Source organism: Lytechinus variegatus, chromosome 11 (genome assembly GCF_018143015.1).
Source record: "Lytechinus variegatus isolate NC3 chromosome 11, Lvar_3.0, whole genome shotgun sequence".
Classification (NCBI taxonomy): domain Eukaryota; kingdom Metazoa; phylum Echinodermata; class Echinoidea; order Temnopleuroida; family Toxopneustidae; genus Lytechinus; species Lytechinus variegatus.
In genome coordinates, this window is record NC_054750.1 from 5,433,577 (window position 1) to 5,451,513 (window position 17,937).

Consider the following 17,937-nt stretch of genomic DNA (forward strand, 5'->3'; position numbering starts at 1 on the left):
GCAGTATGAAACAGTTTAAAAATTAATACAAAACCTACATGGGGGCGGGTTGTCAAGTGAAGATGTTACAGGTCTGTTACCATTATTCTCAAATCTCAAGTTGTCTCCATCATATTTGTTACACACAAAAAAAGCTTCCCTAATCCAACCAGTGATATTTGCAAGCTACATATTAATTTAAGCTGGTCCAAACCCTACGTCATTAAATTGCAGAATACAATTTTTCTTTACTTCGGAAAGCCAACATTAAGCATATTTCTTTCCAGTTCACGATGACGGACACTCAAAACACAAGTTTTTACCCAACATTGGGTAAAAAAGGAACATGCATGTTTGCTCGGTATTTTGCTTTTTTACCCCATATTTGGCTGTTTCTCTTTTAACCCATGCATGTCCCCATTTTATGTTATTCACCCCTTGGGTAAACCATTTTTTTTTTTAGTGGAAAGAGAAACTATAGGCTGTGGTACTCGATTATGTAAGCTCTGTCTGGTAGACACTGGGAAATTGAAGAAAAAAAAATCAGCGTAATTAATTTCAGTGGAAGAATATATTTATATTACTCATTAGCTTTATGAATTAACATTTTGAACTATATTATCAATTTTAACCCCACCCTCGAATCCATCGCTGATGATTCTTTTCCGACGAGAATTCGCGACCGACGACGTTTCCAATCCAGAGCAGTGCATAGCAACAGCGAGACAGGTGCATAGCAACAACACATCAATACGCGCTTGGCTGTGGGACACCTTTGCCACTGTAAATTTTCAACCACGGTAAGTCATAAAATTCTTTACTTACGTTGGCCTTAAATTCAGAATTCTGTGTTGAAATATAGATGGAAAGTCATTTTTCTCACAATGAATGTATGATTATGTCTAATATGGTGTGTTATGTGACACAGTGGCATGTGGAATATGACGTGATCTTGGTCGTTCTTTCAATGTTCAGTCCCACACGCATTCTTTTGTGTTTGTTGATTAATACTTTAAGCTGCTGCTTGCTGTTCACAGATTTCTGACTCAGGTTTCGGGAAGCTAACTTAATTATTTTCAAATCAAATTATCATTGTGAATATTAATAACAGTAGTTTTCAGGGGTTTTTTAGTAGAGTATGATACTCAGCATCCCACACATTAATTCACTGCCGAATCAAAAAAATGGCGAATGAAAATGGCGCACGACCCGTGCACAATTAATTTGTGTTCACACTAAAGTTAGATATATTTTCATCAAGACCTGAAAAAATCAGACAGTTCAATGAAGTGGTTGATGAGATAGAAAAATCTTGCAGTCTCCCTATTCAAAAGAAAAAAAAGTCAAAACAAGTACAACTTTGACAAACTTGATGTCGAACATCCCCAGCCGAGCTCATTAGCTGCCATTAAATTTGCTAGACCAAGTAATATTTTAGTAAAGTTTCTTGTGTTTATTGTTAAAATTAAACCGCAAAAAGCTATTATTGTTGTCAATTTATAACTGAAAAAAAGCCTAACGTTAGCCATCAGTGGACTGGATTTGTATCAGTGCCTTTATTTTTTAAATTTTATAAGACAATATTGCAGTGTAGCATAACTGTAAGCTTTTACCTGATAGTATACCTTGAACAACTCACCCATGTAACTTGATGTTATTTACCCCTGTAGCTCTCAATATTAATTTCTAAGTAGGATTCTTGCCAATTTGAGGATTGCAAAAGAATATTCACTTATAAAATACAGCCCAATCTTCTTTTTTTTCCTGCTAATGGTGAATGTAAGATCTATGATTAGATTTGATAATTGCAACTGTAAGTCATACAAAAGATGTAGAACTGAATATGACTTTATTGTTAAAAATTGGAATTTAAAACTACCCGATTACATTTTTATTTGTTGAACCATTGCTTTCTCTTTACAGGAACATAACATAGATTAAAGAAATAGATAAACAAAAGGAGCAACCATGTCGATAGCACTATCACAGCCCCGCCATGTATTTGGCATGAAAGGGGATGTCTCTGGCAACGTCAGTTATGTTGATGAACAGACGGTGGTCTACCCTTGTGGCAGCAACATCATCCTCTACAACATTGACCAAAAAACCCAGCGATTCATACCCGGATCGGACAAGAGCTCTGGATTCTCTGCCACATGTGTCAGCCCAAACAGAAGGTACATCGCTGTTGCAGAAAGAGGGTCTGATAAAGCATTGATCACTATCTATGATCTCCATTCGCTGAGGAAACGAAAGGCCTTAAGCTCCACCGACATCCAGTCCAATGAGGTCGTCAGTATGGCCTTTTCTCCAGACTCTAAGTACCTGATAGCCCAAGGAGGTAGGCCGGAATGGACTTTGGTCTATTGGACCTGGGAAAAATCCAAAGTGATGGCTGTGACAAAGACTACAAATCCTGCAAACAACGATATCTACCAGGTAAACTAATTTAAGGCTTGTACAAAAATAGAAGTTTATCATTTTAGCAAGAAGACTGTATAGTATACATTTTTATCCTTAAGCAATAAAGGTGAAGCATATTTGCTCAATCATTTTTGCTCTTCTGCAATATTTTTTTATTCACAATTAAGTGTCTTTAGTAAGTTATTTTTGTACTCTGTTTTTACTGAATTTTCAGCAAGACCAAAAAAAATAAAAGTTGTCATCATTATGTATAACTGAAATAATAATCCACTATAAAAACAGAAAGCTAGTATTCCTCTAGGTTTCATCTACCTGAAAGTATTTTATACAAATTTAAAGATGTATTAATTGACAAAGACTAACTGAAGTTTTATATTAACTTTTCAAAAATAATATAAGCCTATACATGTAGAGGTATATTTGGAAAACATATTTATTGATGTTGATTCAAAATACTAGCAGTTGATTAGATATTGTTATATTTGTGATTCATTGGTTTATTGTGCTGCTTTTTTCTTTATTTCTTATCTAGGTGTCTTTCAATCCCCAAGATAACACTCAAATCTGTGTGGTGGGTAATGGCATCTTCAAGCTCTACCGCTACAGCGAGGGTAACCTCAAACAGTTTGCCTTCCAGAAGCTAGAGCCTCAGAACTACCTCTCGCAAGCCTGGGTCTCAGATGAGAGGGTGATCGTCGGTACAGACCAGGGCAAGCTCCTTCTCTTTGAGGCTGGGGAGCTCAGGAATGAAATGGTGGTCCAAGTTAGCTCCAAGCAAGATGCTGACAAGTAAGTTACCAGTTTAGTTTTGTAAAGCTTAATTTTAATGGTATCTCTGCTCTCAATGGTCACATCTCTTAACAACTGATAGTTATCAAAGTTTTCAGGTGATTACCTTTAATTGTACATTATTTTCAGTGGGTCATCTTGTAAAAAGTCGTTCATGCTATATAGATATAACAATTTCCACTATTTGCTAAATTCCTCAAATATTCATCCACTTGGGGTAGGGTATTTCATTATTCTACTTGTTTGGTAGTCGATAAAAATTTTTATCAGACCTTTTTAAACATTCATGCTCTCATAAAAATAAGATAGAAAATTGGAATAGCAATGTGCTGTTCATTGGATTTACAGCTCTCTACAGTGATAAATCCCCCCCCCCCCCACCAAAAATGATTTATTTCTATTTTTACTTTCTTGTTGTTCATTTTTTCAATACGTAACTTTTATTGGGAATACGATTAGTTATCAATGTTGAATGATCTATTCTATTGTCAACTGACAAAAATTTCAGGAAAATTAATGAATTGAAACCTCAATTTTGTTGATGTCTTAGATCTGGAATGGGGACCATTTCTGAGAATGAGGGTGCAGGAGCCGTCACACCTCAGATCACTGCTATTGTTTCGTCATCCAAGGGCTTTGCTTGCTCGGCTGGTCATGGTGTGGTCGTTGTCTATGAGAAAACAGAAGACAAAGATTCTTACAAGAAATCAAGAGAGATCAGGGTAACTATTACATTTGTTCTTTATTGTTATTATGTAAGATAGAGGATTTTAATGTGGTCTGGTGAATACAAGAGCTTTCAAGATCTTATATGCCATGTACGATTTTTAGTCACAGCCTTGATATTGATGGATATTTTCACACTATAATCTTTGGTGGTGCTATATTATATATACCACATACAATTACTTGTCACAGTCTTGATATTGATGAATATTTTCACACTAATCTTTGGTGGTTATTGTTTTGTTTTTGTTTTTTGTCCAATTGTAAATTTTGCAAGAATGTTTATTGATATTCATGATTGATAAAAAGCCAGAGCTAGGTTCTGCAGTTTTAAGAAATTTTTCTTTTAATGAAATTGTATAGATGAAATGTAAGACCTCTAGCTTAACACTCCTGTAAATAATCCCTTACTATTCCTGTTGCATCTTAATTTTGAAGTGTTTGGTTTTTAGAGTTAATTCAAATGTTTCATTGCTTTTGAGTACATTCTAGGTCAAATTATAGAGATTTTTTTTCATGATAATCACATTATCTTTTGTTGATTATTTACAAGTAAATTACTGAGAACATAGTCATAGTAAAATAAAAGATATGTTAAGCGATGATAACAAGGTGTGATAACACAGCCATCTCTTTCACTTTCCTTTTAGATTGTCAACAATGCTCTCGGAGCAGATGACAGCAGAGCAGAGAGTCATGAGATTAAGACTCTTACTATCAGTCCATCAGAGGAAACCTTGATTGCCAGTACACTTACAAACCAGCTCTATGCCATCACATTGTCCAGTGCTGAGATTGGCAAGGTAAATGATTCATTTCTTTGGGGAGGCTCAAGCAGATTATTCTGCATGATACCTGGGGGTGTTTACCAAACAGTAAAGTAGGACTTAGAGTCGCACTTGAATGTCCAAATGACGTCACATTGAAATAAATAAATCGTTCTTTTGCCAGAAATTGGTTAGTGTGCTATCGATTTGGCATTGCAATCATGGTCTAGATTTAGAGAAGATTTCTCATCCTTTGAACCCCCCCCACCAAAAAAAAAATCCTCAGATGAGAGCATGGTCTAAATATTTGTTGAGATTGTTACATTCATTTTATTATTTGTTCTTGTGCAGGGTGACCAAGCAACATTTGAAGTTCTATCCCAGCCGTTCCATTTTGATGTAATCACTGGCCTTGATGTCTGCATCAGGAAACCTCTCGTAGCGACCTGCTCCACAGACAGATCCGTGCGTGTTTGGAATTATGAGACATGGTAAGGCAACTTACAATGAAAAAATAATATTATTGTTTAAGAATAAAAGTTTGTTTGTTGCTTGTGCTTTGCAGCTTACTGTATTCAATGGTTAGACACAGTTTTCAAAACTCTGACAAAGCTTTATCAGTAAGTAAATTGTAGTGTTCATCAAATAAATAAAATGGTTATTCTAAATATGGGTTAGTAGTGATGATTCGCATTAATATCTGAAGATATTCATTTTTTTCTTCTTCAGATAACTCAAACAAAATGATCGAATATGATTCCAATATGGTTGGCCCTGTTGCAAAAAAGAAAATGCAACTCCAGAAAATAAACTTTATCTTGATATTTTAGCTGCATTCAAATGCAACTCTATCTACAAGAGGCCCCATGTCTCTACTCCTCAATGTTGTTTATTTTAAATCATACGTTTATTCTCTTCTTGTTTTATTTTTTTTTATTTTTCCCTCTTTAGTTCCTTGGAGCTGTATAAAGAGTTTCAGGAGGAAGCGTACAGTATCGCCCTTCATCCGTCGGGTCTGTACATCCTGGTCGGGTTCAGTGATAAGCTTCGTCTTATGAATCTACTCATTGATGACATCAAGAAATTCAAGGAATTCCCTATCAGAGGGTGCAGAGAGGTAGGTTGAATACTGGAAACTATTATTGTTTGGGATAAATAAATAAAAAAAACATGACATAAGAAAATTATTTAAGAAACAATTTCTGGCTTTCACCCAGTAAATAAAATCCCATTGATCGATCTGATAAAAATAAGTCAGGAATAATCTTGGAACTAGTGGGATTTGAACCTCTCTTCTACTGATTGCCGGTTAGCAATCACTGGTCCATGACACAGTCACGATGATATAAGAACAAATACCTCAGTACCTCTGATTTTTAATCTGACTTGCATGGGCAAAAGATGGGAATTTTAAATACTTGATGGGGGAGTTTCATTATTTTGAAATACGATTCCAGCTTTCACCCAGTATATAGGTAAATATAAGTATTTACTGGGTGAAAGCCAGAAATTGTATTTCAATACAAAAAAAAATATTGTGGTTTCCCAGTTGTTCAACCTACTGGTAATTTCAGTCTGATGAAGTTGAATTTTAATTATTCTAATTTATTAATCTGTTTTCAATAGGTGTAAAGATATAATGTGCATACAGAGAAAAGGTAGAAATGATGTAACTAAAGATATATTTACATTTCGAAAATTGTATCTGTTTATTTAGATTTTGTACTACATGAGACTTTGTACAAAGCACTTTACCCATTTTACTTGTAATGTGATAACAGATTTGAATTATGTATTTGTATTTTGTCCTGTTTCTTATTTGCAGTGTTCATTCAGTAATGGTGGCCATCTCTTTGCTGCTGTTCATGGCAATGTCATCCAGATCTACTCATCAACTACCTTTGAGAATGTCTCCAATCTCAAAGGCCACAATGGAAAGGTAAGGGAAAACAATATCAATAAACAATGTTTTGAAGGGAAAAGGGTTTCAAAATTTGAGTGTTATGCAAAACTTTAATGGCAATGGCTGAAGAAAATATGCTGTAGTAGGTGGGTGCTGTATGAAGCTGTTTGTAATTTATGAATGATTTTAGGTATGACTAGTAATTACCATTTTTATGTTCTAAATTATATAATCCTGATGTAGCTGACTTGGCTCTTCTTAAGAACATGTTCAAGTCATGATTTATAACAGCTTTGTGACATACTACTTAAAAATCACAGTTTTATTCTATTAAAGAATCATGAAGCTGTGTTATGATTATGTGAATGCATGGATTTCTTATGCTATGGCCTTCTTATTGAAGCACCTCATCACCTGAATATATATATATATACTTGTATTCTATTGTGCTTTGAGCCCAAATATGACAGATTACTTTGTTTGGTTAAGAGACATTGTTTCAAGATACAGTATTACTGTTTTATCAGACAGAAAAGGTTTTAGTTAGTAAATGAACCACTCTGATATTTTGTATATTCTGTCTGGCAATGTATGTTTAGATTTTTTTTATTGTAAATACTTGTCTGATCTGGAAACTGAATCTAATGAAGTCAAAATAAATTTCATCAAATTTAGGTGAGGTCGGTGATATGGAGTTCTGACGACAGCAAGATCATATCTTGTGGTATGGATGGCGCTGTGTACGAATGGAATGCCTTCTCGGGGAAGCGAGAGGGTGAGAGTGTCCTCAAGTCGTGCAGCTACACCTGCGTGACCTCTAACCCGGAAGGAAAGGTCACCTTTGCTGTGGGATCAGACAGAACCCTCAAGGAAATATCAGATTCACAGGTGAGTTTCAGTTATTTATTTATTCATTCATTTATTAACCACATCAAGAAAAACACATCATGAATAATTCATATCAAAATTCAATTGCTTTACATTGTGGATGAATAATTAAAAGCCAGGGGGCTTGGGGAGGACGACTCCTCTTATATATAATACTAAAAATCACCAATTAATTTGCTTACACCAAACAGGTAATTGTTTCTTAATCAATAAGATGTAGTGAATTTCCAATATTTCTACATTGATATTAAAGTAGAGAAAGGGGATAATTCTCACACTAAACATTACCTTGCAAATCTGTCATCTTCATCATTAACTCATTAAATACTGAATTCCTCGTGGGCATTGACACTGATACAGATTTCCATTGGCATATAGCATTTCTCTTCTTTGTATTTGTCAACATCTGAATCTTCTCCATTTTATGAGAATCATTTAATTCTGTTGATTTTCCAATTCTCGACTTCTACCTCTGCCAGTTTTTGCCAAAATCTTGTCCTAATTTTTAACTATCAATACATGGAACAAAGTAATTAGTATTCATTATAGGTTATTATATAAAATAAGAAAAGCTTCTTGAATGGATAATTCTAGAATGTTGAATTTCATTTTTGAAACGGCATAATAATAAATAATAATAAAGCGCCAAATCCACATTGTTATGTGCTCAAGGTGCTGAAATATACTTGGTATATTATTATTACCTCGGCTGTAGCTGAGCGGCCATATAGGAGCTAAAGTATTCAAGGGATAAATCCTAACGGGTACCCATTCACCTCACCTGGGTTGAGTGCAGCATAATGTGGATAAATGTGGCATGTCTGTAATGAATTTAGATTTATACAGGAATAAAGTGTAATATTGATTATTTGCCCCCTTTCTTCTGTATTTATTTGTAGATACCATATTTAAAGAAACTCTTCTGTATTAATTTGTAGATACCATATTGTAAGAAACAGCTTCTTTTTTTGCAAAAGCAGTGATGATTGATCCATTAGCTAATGTTTTTATGTTATTTCATAGATCTTGCGTGAATTGGATTCTAATGAGACCACCCTATCTCAAGTTGTCATGTCACATAGCGGGCGCATGTTGTTCGCCGGTACCGGTAACGGGACCCTGCGCTCCATGAAGTTCCCTCTGACCTCACCAGGAGAATGGCAGGAGCACATGGGTCACGGTGGAGCCATCACTAAGGTAAGACCACGCCGTCTTTGGAGATGAATTCCCGCTTTGGTCGTGAGATTGAATTTATGGAAGATACTGTCTAAAGTTATATCTATACGAAACTGAATCTATGGAAGAACTTGTCTGAGTTTGTTTCTAATAGGAAACTGAATCTATGGAAGAAACTGTCATAATTTTTTTCTAATAGGAGCCTGTATCTATGAAAGAAACTGAGATTGCTTCTAATAGGAAACTGAATCTATGGAAGAAACTGTCTAAAATTGTTTCCAATAGAGAACTGAATTTATGGAAGAAACTGTCTAAAATAATTTCAAATGGAAAATTAGTTTGATTCGATAACTGGCAGGTGGAAACCTTTTCCTCATCAATATATCACACCATTTTTAAAACAAATTAACAAATAGGAAGTCATTTCTTTGTGAAATTGAAAAAGAAAGCTATTTTTTGAAATTTGAAAAATGTAGCTTTTTTCCACTTGAAATGCATTTCTTTTGATTTGAATCTTTACTTGTCAGTTTCAAATCTATCTATAAGCTTTCAACATTTAAAAAAATAAATTTATCAATATACAGAACAAAATAGGTAATAAAATCTCAAACTGTTCACAAATTCTCAAAAAAAGGTATGATTGCAAGAGGAATGATATTTCGATTCTGATGAATATATTTTTGTGTTTTCTTGTCATGCAGATGAGGATCACATATGATGACCAATACCTGATCACCATCTCTGAGGATGCTGTCCTTATGATCTGGAAGATCGCTGATAAAGAAGGGCGTGGCCTGAAGAGAACAGACAAGGAGGTCGGCTATGCAGAGGAAATCCTCATCACAAAAACAGACCTGGAGGATAAGGTAAGAAGCATTTATTTTCCTTTTTGGGGGCAATCTTTTGCATTCATTTACTTCACTTTCTCCTTCTGTACCTGTTTTCATCCTTGTCCTTTCTCTTTTTTTTCATCTCTTTCATTTTACTTCCTTTGTCTCATGTCTATTTCTAATTTTCTCATCTTTATTTTTGCTTATTTCTCCCATCTTATTTTTTTCAATTTTCTTTCTCTCCATATTTTTCTCTCCCCTCCCTCTTGCTTTCACTCTCTTCTCTCTTCATTTTGATACCATTTTTATTTTTGTTTCTTATTATGGTTGATCCTTCTTTTCTGATTCTCTATCTCTACTCTTTTTGGGGTATTTATCTTGTGTCTTTAAATTTATCTTAAAAACTAGGAAACTTTGAAAAATCAAATTCAACTTTATCTTCAGCAAATCACATATTACATATGTATTTACAAGACTAATTTATCATCCATTTAATGACCCATAATTGACTTATTATTGATTACAAGTAGGTTTGTTCCCTATCCCAGTATTTGATCACTTCATTCTTTCTTTGAGCATGCTAGTATGTAAAAGGTTGCTAAGTTATTCCACCATCATCTTTTCTTCCATCCCTCTATCAGAACCAAGAGATGGGCGAGCTGAAGCAACGGGTAGAAGAGCTGAAGATGGAGAACGAGTACCAGCTGAGGCTGAAGGACATGAACTACAACGAGAAGATCAAGGAGCTGACGGAGAAGTTCATCCAGGAGATGGAGTCTCTGAAGACCAAGAACCAGGTGCTCAAGACGGAGAAGGACAAGGAGGAGGCCAAGCATGACGAGGAGCTGGCAGAGACCATGGAGAAGCATGCCAAGGAGCTGCAGGATCTTGGTAAGTGCCCCACCCAGGGACATTTTCAAATCTAAAGCCAGTTTATTTTCAGTTGGTCTAATGCCAAATCATCCACTATCCACCAGGGCCTCATAACACAAAGGTTAGCAATTAATCACTACCGGTAATTTGAAAGAACAATTCTGAGTGGTTCCCAGTCATTCTACTGAACAAAATGTTCATGCAACGATGATCTTGATAGGCCATTTCATGTTAATTGGGTGAAATGAGTGTAAAGAAAATGGATATTAGACCAACTGGTTATGAGACGAAATGGTCATCGACAAACTGGCGATTAGATGAAGTGACAATTAAACCAAATGGTTGTTAGAAAAAATATTGATAGACAGAATGGCATTTGACTAAATGGAGGTAGACCATGTGATTAGTAGACAAGTTGGCAATAGACAAATTGGCAAACATACCTCTATAGCCTAGTGCACATCACTATATGATCCGATTATGATGCAATATGTAAACAAATCACATCTTGCATTCAATGTGAAAGTTCCATGAATTAAATTATTTATTTCAAGTTTTGCATATTACTTTGCATGCTTTGTGGTTGGAGTAAAACTCGCAAACTGCTGACTTTCATTTTTTTTTCAAATTCTACCACCCCCCCTTAAAAAAAATGAATAGGCAGACTGACCACGATTTTCATATATTTTCCTCTTTTATTTTACAAATTGATTTATGAAATTTTGCAAATGGTCATATAACCTCGTCCATTTCGTAATCAGAGGACAATCGTGCCTAATCAACCTTAAATCTCTTTTTAAAAACTAGATCCAGCAGCTTTTTAAATTATACCCCAAATAAAAATACGAACCAGCTGACCAGAATTCGTTATGGTAAACAAAAAGGCAACAGAAAATCAATCAAGTCAGGAAGTATTTCCGAGATCCATGGACATTTTCTCTCCAGCGGCTTCCATCCTTCATTAAGTTAATAAATGCTTGTATTTCATGGAGACCAGTGTCTGTTCAAACAGCTTCGGTATATGTTCTCCAGGGTTTCCACCTTTTTTGCTTTTCCATGAGAGCCTCCCACAAAAAGAAAAAGTTCTTTCGCAATCTTTGTTTGCTTGTTCCTCTGCTATTTAGAATCTGCCAACAACCAGAAGCTGATGATTGAGTATGAGAAGTACCAGGAGCTCCAGTCTAAGAGCCAGAAGATGCAGGAAGACTATGAGAGACAGCTGGCCGAGATGGAGGAGTCCAAGGAGCAGGCCCTGGAGGAGCTGACGGAGTACTACGAGACCAAGCTCCAGGAGAAAACAACCCTCCTGGATCAGGTAGGTGGTGGAGAATTGGATTCCTGGGGCTGGAGGCTAGAATTAGATCTTCTGTTTGTTTTCTTGTTGATTGTTGAAATAGACCATATGCATTGATGTCATCATGCCACCATCTTAGAAGCTTAAGCCATGGCTTTGCATGTGTTGGTGATCTGCAGCTGGCGCTTCTCTGACAACTCCTATATCCTCTCATATTTATGAGCGTAAAATATTATTCAAATTGCTGATTGCATGTTTCCGACGGAATGTTTGATCCCTCTCTATGTACCTGTATTTTCCTTTGACGGTGTGTACCTATATTTACATTCTTGTAACAAATGCTTTCATAAACATTTCCAATTCCAACTTTTCCCCCCGTATTTTTAGGCTACAGAGGAATCTCGCCAGCAGCAGCGTGAGTACGAGGAGACCAAGAAACAAATTGAAGAGGACGCTGATAGAGAGATCTTAGATATCAAGAACAAATACGAAAGACGACTGAGAGACGAGAAGGAGGCTAACATGAGACTCAAGGGAGAGACAGGCATCATGAGGAAAAAGGTAAAGGTCCACCATAACTATACAAACAGAAGTTAAAAGTAATAGTGATGAAGATAGGAGAATTAGCTGCAGAAGTTAGTATACATGTAAATAAATACATCTTTGAATCATAACTACCAACCAACATGACCCTTATGATCCTCAATTTCTAACCTGTTTCGAACTCCAGTTTCAAAGATATCATGAGGGAACAGGCCTTTGCTCATGCAAGGCCGACCTTGTGGAATTCTCTTCCACAGACTTTTAAAAACCCAGACACCAGCTAGTGACCATCTTCAAGGGCAACCTGAAGACATGCCTGTATAATGTTGCTTTTAAATAGACACCCATTTATGTATTCATTGTTAGATTGAACCTCTAACATTTTTTTTTTCTTTAGATAAAAAAGACCAGAAAAAATTAATAAAACTATCAGAGTGAACAGACAAATTCAAATTCATGTTAAAGACCTACTTTATTATTAAGTACCCATTTCCCTGTTTACCGTCTACTTTAAACTGTTCATGTTTATACTTAATTTTTTGCTGAAATTCCTTCTCTCTTTCTATTCTTCTTAAGCCTGTTGTGATAAGCGTTATGCAAATATTGTTCAGTATTATTTATTATTATTACTATCTTTGTCGTTTTATATAGTTCACCAGTCAACAGAAGGAGATAGAGGATCACAAAGATGACATCAAGAAGCTCCAGAATGAACAGACCAAGCTCCAGGGTGTCATCAAATCACTGGAGAAGGATATCTACGGTCTCAAGAAAGAGATTCAAGAGAGAGATGAAACCATTCAGGATAAGGTAGGTCTTATGTGCAGAGTTGTGAATATTGAGTTACTGGTCATGCAGGCTATAGATGTATTAAATTACGATTAGACTACAAAATGAATTTGGAATAATATATCATACTAATTGAAGAGAAAATTGACCAGATTCCAAACTTCTGCACTGTCATGTAAATACATATATGAAAAATAATTGCCATCCCATTCCCCTTCGTAGGTATATAAAAGCGAATGAAAGTAAAAAATTAATGACTCAATAGCTATCAATGATTAGCTACACTTTTCAGCAAATTACTGTGAATTGAAGGTTTAGGATTATTTAAAACATTGATCCTGTACCTCCAATAACATCATGGTTATATACATGCATTTTCAAGGTAACCATGAACTGGAGATGTGTTATGGTTACAGTTGCGATTGCCACTCTTCATGTCATTGACTCTCTTTTCACCAACGCTTTGACCACCCCTTAAATTTTTACAGGAGAAGCGCATCTATGACCTCAAGAAGAAGAACCAGGAGCTGGAAAAGTTCAAGTTTGTCCTGGATTACAAGATCAAGGAGCTGAAGAAGCAGATCGAGCCGAGGGAGAACGACATCAAGGACATGAAGGAGCAGATCCAGGAGATGGAGAGCGAGCTGGAGCGCTTCCACAAGCAGAACACCCAGCTGGAGCTCAACATCACCGAGCTGAGGCAGAAACTCAAGGCAACAGAGAAGGAGATGCTTATGGAGAGACAGAAGGTAAGTGGGAGAAAGAGGATGATGGTGTGATGGTGATGATGATGATGATGTGGTGATGGTGATGATGATGATGGTGATGGTGGTGGTGGCAGTGGTGGTGCTGATTGATGTAGGGAGCTCATGCATCTTCGGGGGCTGCCTACCAACTTTACTTAGTATTATGTTTCATTGTATTGTAACTGTGACTATTAATGTAGATTTGGCTGGGTTTTTTTAAGTGGTTGAATCAATAAAGGTAATAGAATAAAGGATTACTCTGACAATGGTGAAGACAATGATGGCATTGATGAATGATGTTGCTGTGATAATGTTGATGATGATTGGAAATGATGCTCAGGATAAGGTAAAACTTACCAAATACCATTTTGAAATTCATACTCAGTTAATTAGGGCAAATGTAGGTATCATACAGAGCCCTATTTATCTTGCTAAGTGTACTTTCAGAAGTGCTAATAACCCAATCTTTCTCTTCTTCAGGTGCGAGACATGGATGCCATCAGCAGGCGATTCAAGACAGATCTTCATAACTGCGTTGGCTTTGTTCAGGAACCTAAGAAACTCAAGGAGAGCATCAAGGCCCTCTACCAGAAACATGTCCAAGATGATACAGTGAGTAGAATGTTATTTCTTGGTTTTGCTTTCAAAAAGAAAATTAATTGATTGACTAATCCATTGATTTATTCATTCATTTGCATGTTTTTTTTTTCATTCATTCATTAATTAATTCAATCATTCATTCAGACAATAATTTATTTGTTTCAAGTATACATTTTCATCAGTCTATCCCAAATTATTGATTTACTCAACACTTTTTAAAGACAGGGCAAATGTACAATATTGGTTTAACCAATTAATTGACTTGTTTATTTTTTATCAAGTAATAATTGATGCTTTCCAACTTTATCAAAGACAAGGCTCTGGTACTTATTTGTATGATCAACTGATATCTGGAGTTTATAATCTGCATTTAGTGCTGATTTTCTATGCATTTGATCTCCATTCATACTTTGATAAAGGTCAATTAGGTCCTGTGAACATACTGTGCATGAAATTCAATGTATCAGAAATATGATTTTGTATAAATATACGACTATTGTCTTTAGTTTTATAATGTAGATACTGAAAAGACTCATACCATTGTTTTGATTCATCATTATCATCATTTTTTTTTCACAAAAATTCTTTATTTCAGGTGGAGTCTGCCAGTGTAGATGCTGATATCCAGAGGGAGTATAGCCGACAGAGGAAACATCTAGAGCAGAGCGTAGCATCACTTCGTAAGAAACTCACCAAGGATACAGAGATCCATAGAGCAGATAATGTCAGAATCATGCAGGTAAGTCAGATCGTTCCTTCATTTTCTCCACAATAGTAATATATGTATTTTTTTTAATATTAAAATAGGTGTTTTTTGTTGTTCAGACTTATTTCCCATGTAGATATGACATGAATGAGAAGTGAATAGAATTCTGCTTGAAATTGTAAAAAGCGATGTGTGTATTAAGAAATTAATTATTCTCAATTGATTGACCATGGGTTAAGTTATTAATTTGCCAAGAATGAATAGATTGATTATGCTAATTATCATATTAATGATAGGCACTTATAAAGTGAGTGCCATCTGTGTTAAAATAATGTATTCCATGATAGATAGAATAAGAGAGTTTAACTTCTCGAATATCTGTAAAGGTTCAGAATTGTAGGAAATTATATTAAAAATGTTTTAAGTTAAGAAATATGCTTTAATTTTGTATTTAAACTAATAATAATTTGAGACATAAAGAAGTTAACTTTTCACTATGATGATGCTCTTTTTACTTTTATCATTTTCACAAAAGCTATTTTAAAGTGATATATGACATAGGTTCCTTATACAGGATTGTTCATGGATTGGCAGGTCAATTGTCATAATGTAGAAAACATTTTGTTTTCAAGTCATAATGTAGAAAACATTTTGTTTTCAAGTCATAATGTAGAAAACATTTTGTTTTCAATGAAGTTTTGTGGGATATGATACAACTTTGTGTAATCACTTTTTTTTTCTTTTTTAACCAACAGGAAAATGTTTCACTCATCAAAGAGATCAATGATTTGAGGAGAGAACTAAAGATCGCTCGTACCCAGGTCCATGACCTCGAGGCCGCCCTCGGTATCAAGAAAAACAAGACCCCCACCCAAGATCTAACCTCCATCCCCAACGGATCCGTCACCTCCGGCCTCGCCTCGAGGGAGGGTCGCAACGAGGAGAATGTTAAGATCATCGAGATGCAGCGAGAAGAGATCCGCAAGCTGAGGACGGCACTTATGGACGCCGAACAGTTTGCAACGCAAAGACCGCCGTCGGGTGCAAGGCTTCCTCCCGTGCTTGCACAATAATTTATGCCACTTGTATGTACAGTAGAGTATATTTCAGACTTTATCATATGTTCCTCAGAATATTTTTGAGGTGTGAAGTGCTAGTTTTTCACCGAATGAATTTTTAAATGTCACCTGGCTTGCGTATCAGCTCACAGAGAAAACTTAATCTCTAATCTTAAACACAAAGAAACATTCTTGGCAGTGCTCGCCTTTGGTTAATTACCAAAAGACTATATATCAGCAAAGAGTTACATTGTGCTTTCAATTTTGCAGACCAATTTGTCATATCACCTTGTCAATATCTCAAATGACTTTCCAAATATTTCATCTTTTTTATATTGATCAAGAAGCCTTCCAAGTTTTCTCCATATAGCCTACTTGTATGGACAGTGGCGGAACCAGGAGTTTGAAATAGAGGGTGGGGGTGCAAATAGCAAAAATTGAAATAGAGGGGGCGCAGATGACAATTTTCTTAGAATTAGATATAATGATATGTATTCTTAATGGGCATTTCTTAAGATATAGAGGGGCATGTACCCCTTGCGCCTCCCCCCCCCCTGAATCCGCCACTGCAATTCTATATCACACCTTGAAACAGAATGCAACCATCTGTGCCTGAATGTATCGTTAAGATGACAGTTCGCACTGCAGTTCACACATTAGCACAATTTTCACCTTGATGTTGCCCATGCAGACAAGATTATCGATGTCGCCTTTAAGGAAGGAATTAAAGACAGGTGTCAAGGACACAATGATGCATTGTCTTTGCCAACGCTTCATAACCTTTTGATTTGTTTTGAAAGGGCTGCGTCTCGTGATGTGAGTCACAAGATCAAACCATGCAAGAGAAGTGTAAACATTATCACCAAGTAAAAATGAAAGTCTATCAAACTCTATTTGGGGTTCATATTCTCAGCTCCCATATAATGAGATTGTTTGCACATTTTGAAACAGACGTTATGACTAGTCAGACAGTGGGTTGGTGAAAAGCTGAATTCACAATAGAAGTGATATGCGTGTATGCCATGTCCTCAGCCAATTCGCCCAGACCTATATGTGTGTGTGTGTTTATTTGGGTGTTTCTATATTGAACTTAATTCTTCTGAGATAATTAATTGAGTGGAGCAGATTTTCAAATGGGAGTTCCAATCAAAAAGAAACAACCGTCAAAACCCTTAACATCAAATGTGAATATGCTTATGTAATTGCAGTGAGGTTAATGGGGAGCTGCAGATCGGACCTGTAAGGATTCTTTCCTTGAAATACCTTGTGGACTGTAAAAGGTTATTGGACTGGAGCCGGGGTAATAATATCCAGGTCCTATGGATGTGCATAGAGACTAATTCATATGATAATGTGATATATGCTGTACAAGAAATATTGATTATTATTGTGTAGGTCAATAATTATCATTAAAGTGAGTCCATAGGACTAGGTATTTACTCAAGCGATCACTGTTATCGCTTGCAGCATCGGCTGTAAGGTGAGGAGCATCTTTAAACCTTGAGCAACCCATGCCCTTTGCCCCATTCAGTGTAGGTTCCAGTCAGGTCTCAAGAGCTCGTAAGATGATCCTCAAGGTATGCGGGTATCGCTTCATAGGCAGGGCTGCCTCCTACAAGATTGACCCCACTGAGCTGTTCCTTCAAATGAATGCCTTTCAGCATTGATGCCTTGACTGATAGATTAGGACAAGTTTTGAAACTTTAATGGCTTCCAAAAGGAGTGAAATTGATTGCAAATTCACTCAAAATAATACCTGTCTTTCAAACTGCCTTATTTGTAAATTTCCACATTGGATAGAAATTGATGGATTACAAAATTGTTATGAAGTAAGGTGAATGGTTTT

General features: G+C 36.0%; 1 protein-coding gene across 1 annotated transcript; it reads left to right on the forward strand.

The window, feature by feature from the left end:
• Positions 1 to 674: 674 nt before the first annotated feature.
• LOC121423609 (cilia- and flagella-associated protein 57-like) lies at positions 675 to 17,253 on the forward strand. The gene is made up of 19 exons (XM_041618991.1): positions 675 to 779; positions 1,903 to 2,418; positions 2,936 to 3,192; positions 3,743 to 3,914; positions 4,569 to 4,721; positions 5,037 to 5,176; positions 5,637 to 5,802; positions 6,511 to 6,624; positions 7,264 to 7,476; positions 8,500 to 8,673; positions 9,354 to 9,518; positions 10,124 to 10,373; positions 11,480 to 11,670; positions 12,037 to 12,210; positions 12,844 to 13,002; positions 13,470 to 13,730; positions 14,208 to 14,339; positions 14,923 to 15,066; positions 15,789 to 17,253. The coding sequence occupies exons 2-19, from the start codon at positions 1,948 to 1,950 to the stop codon at positions 16,104 to 16,106; spliced, it is 3,654 nt and encodes a 1,217-aa protein (XP_041474925.1). The 5' UTR covers positions 675 to 779; positions 1,903 to 1,947; the 3' UTR covers positions 16,107 to 17,253.
• Positions 17,254 to 17,937: the final 684 nt, after the last annotated feature.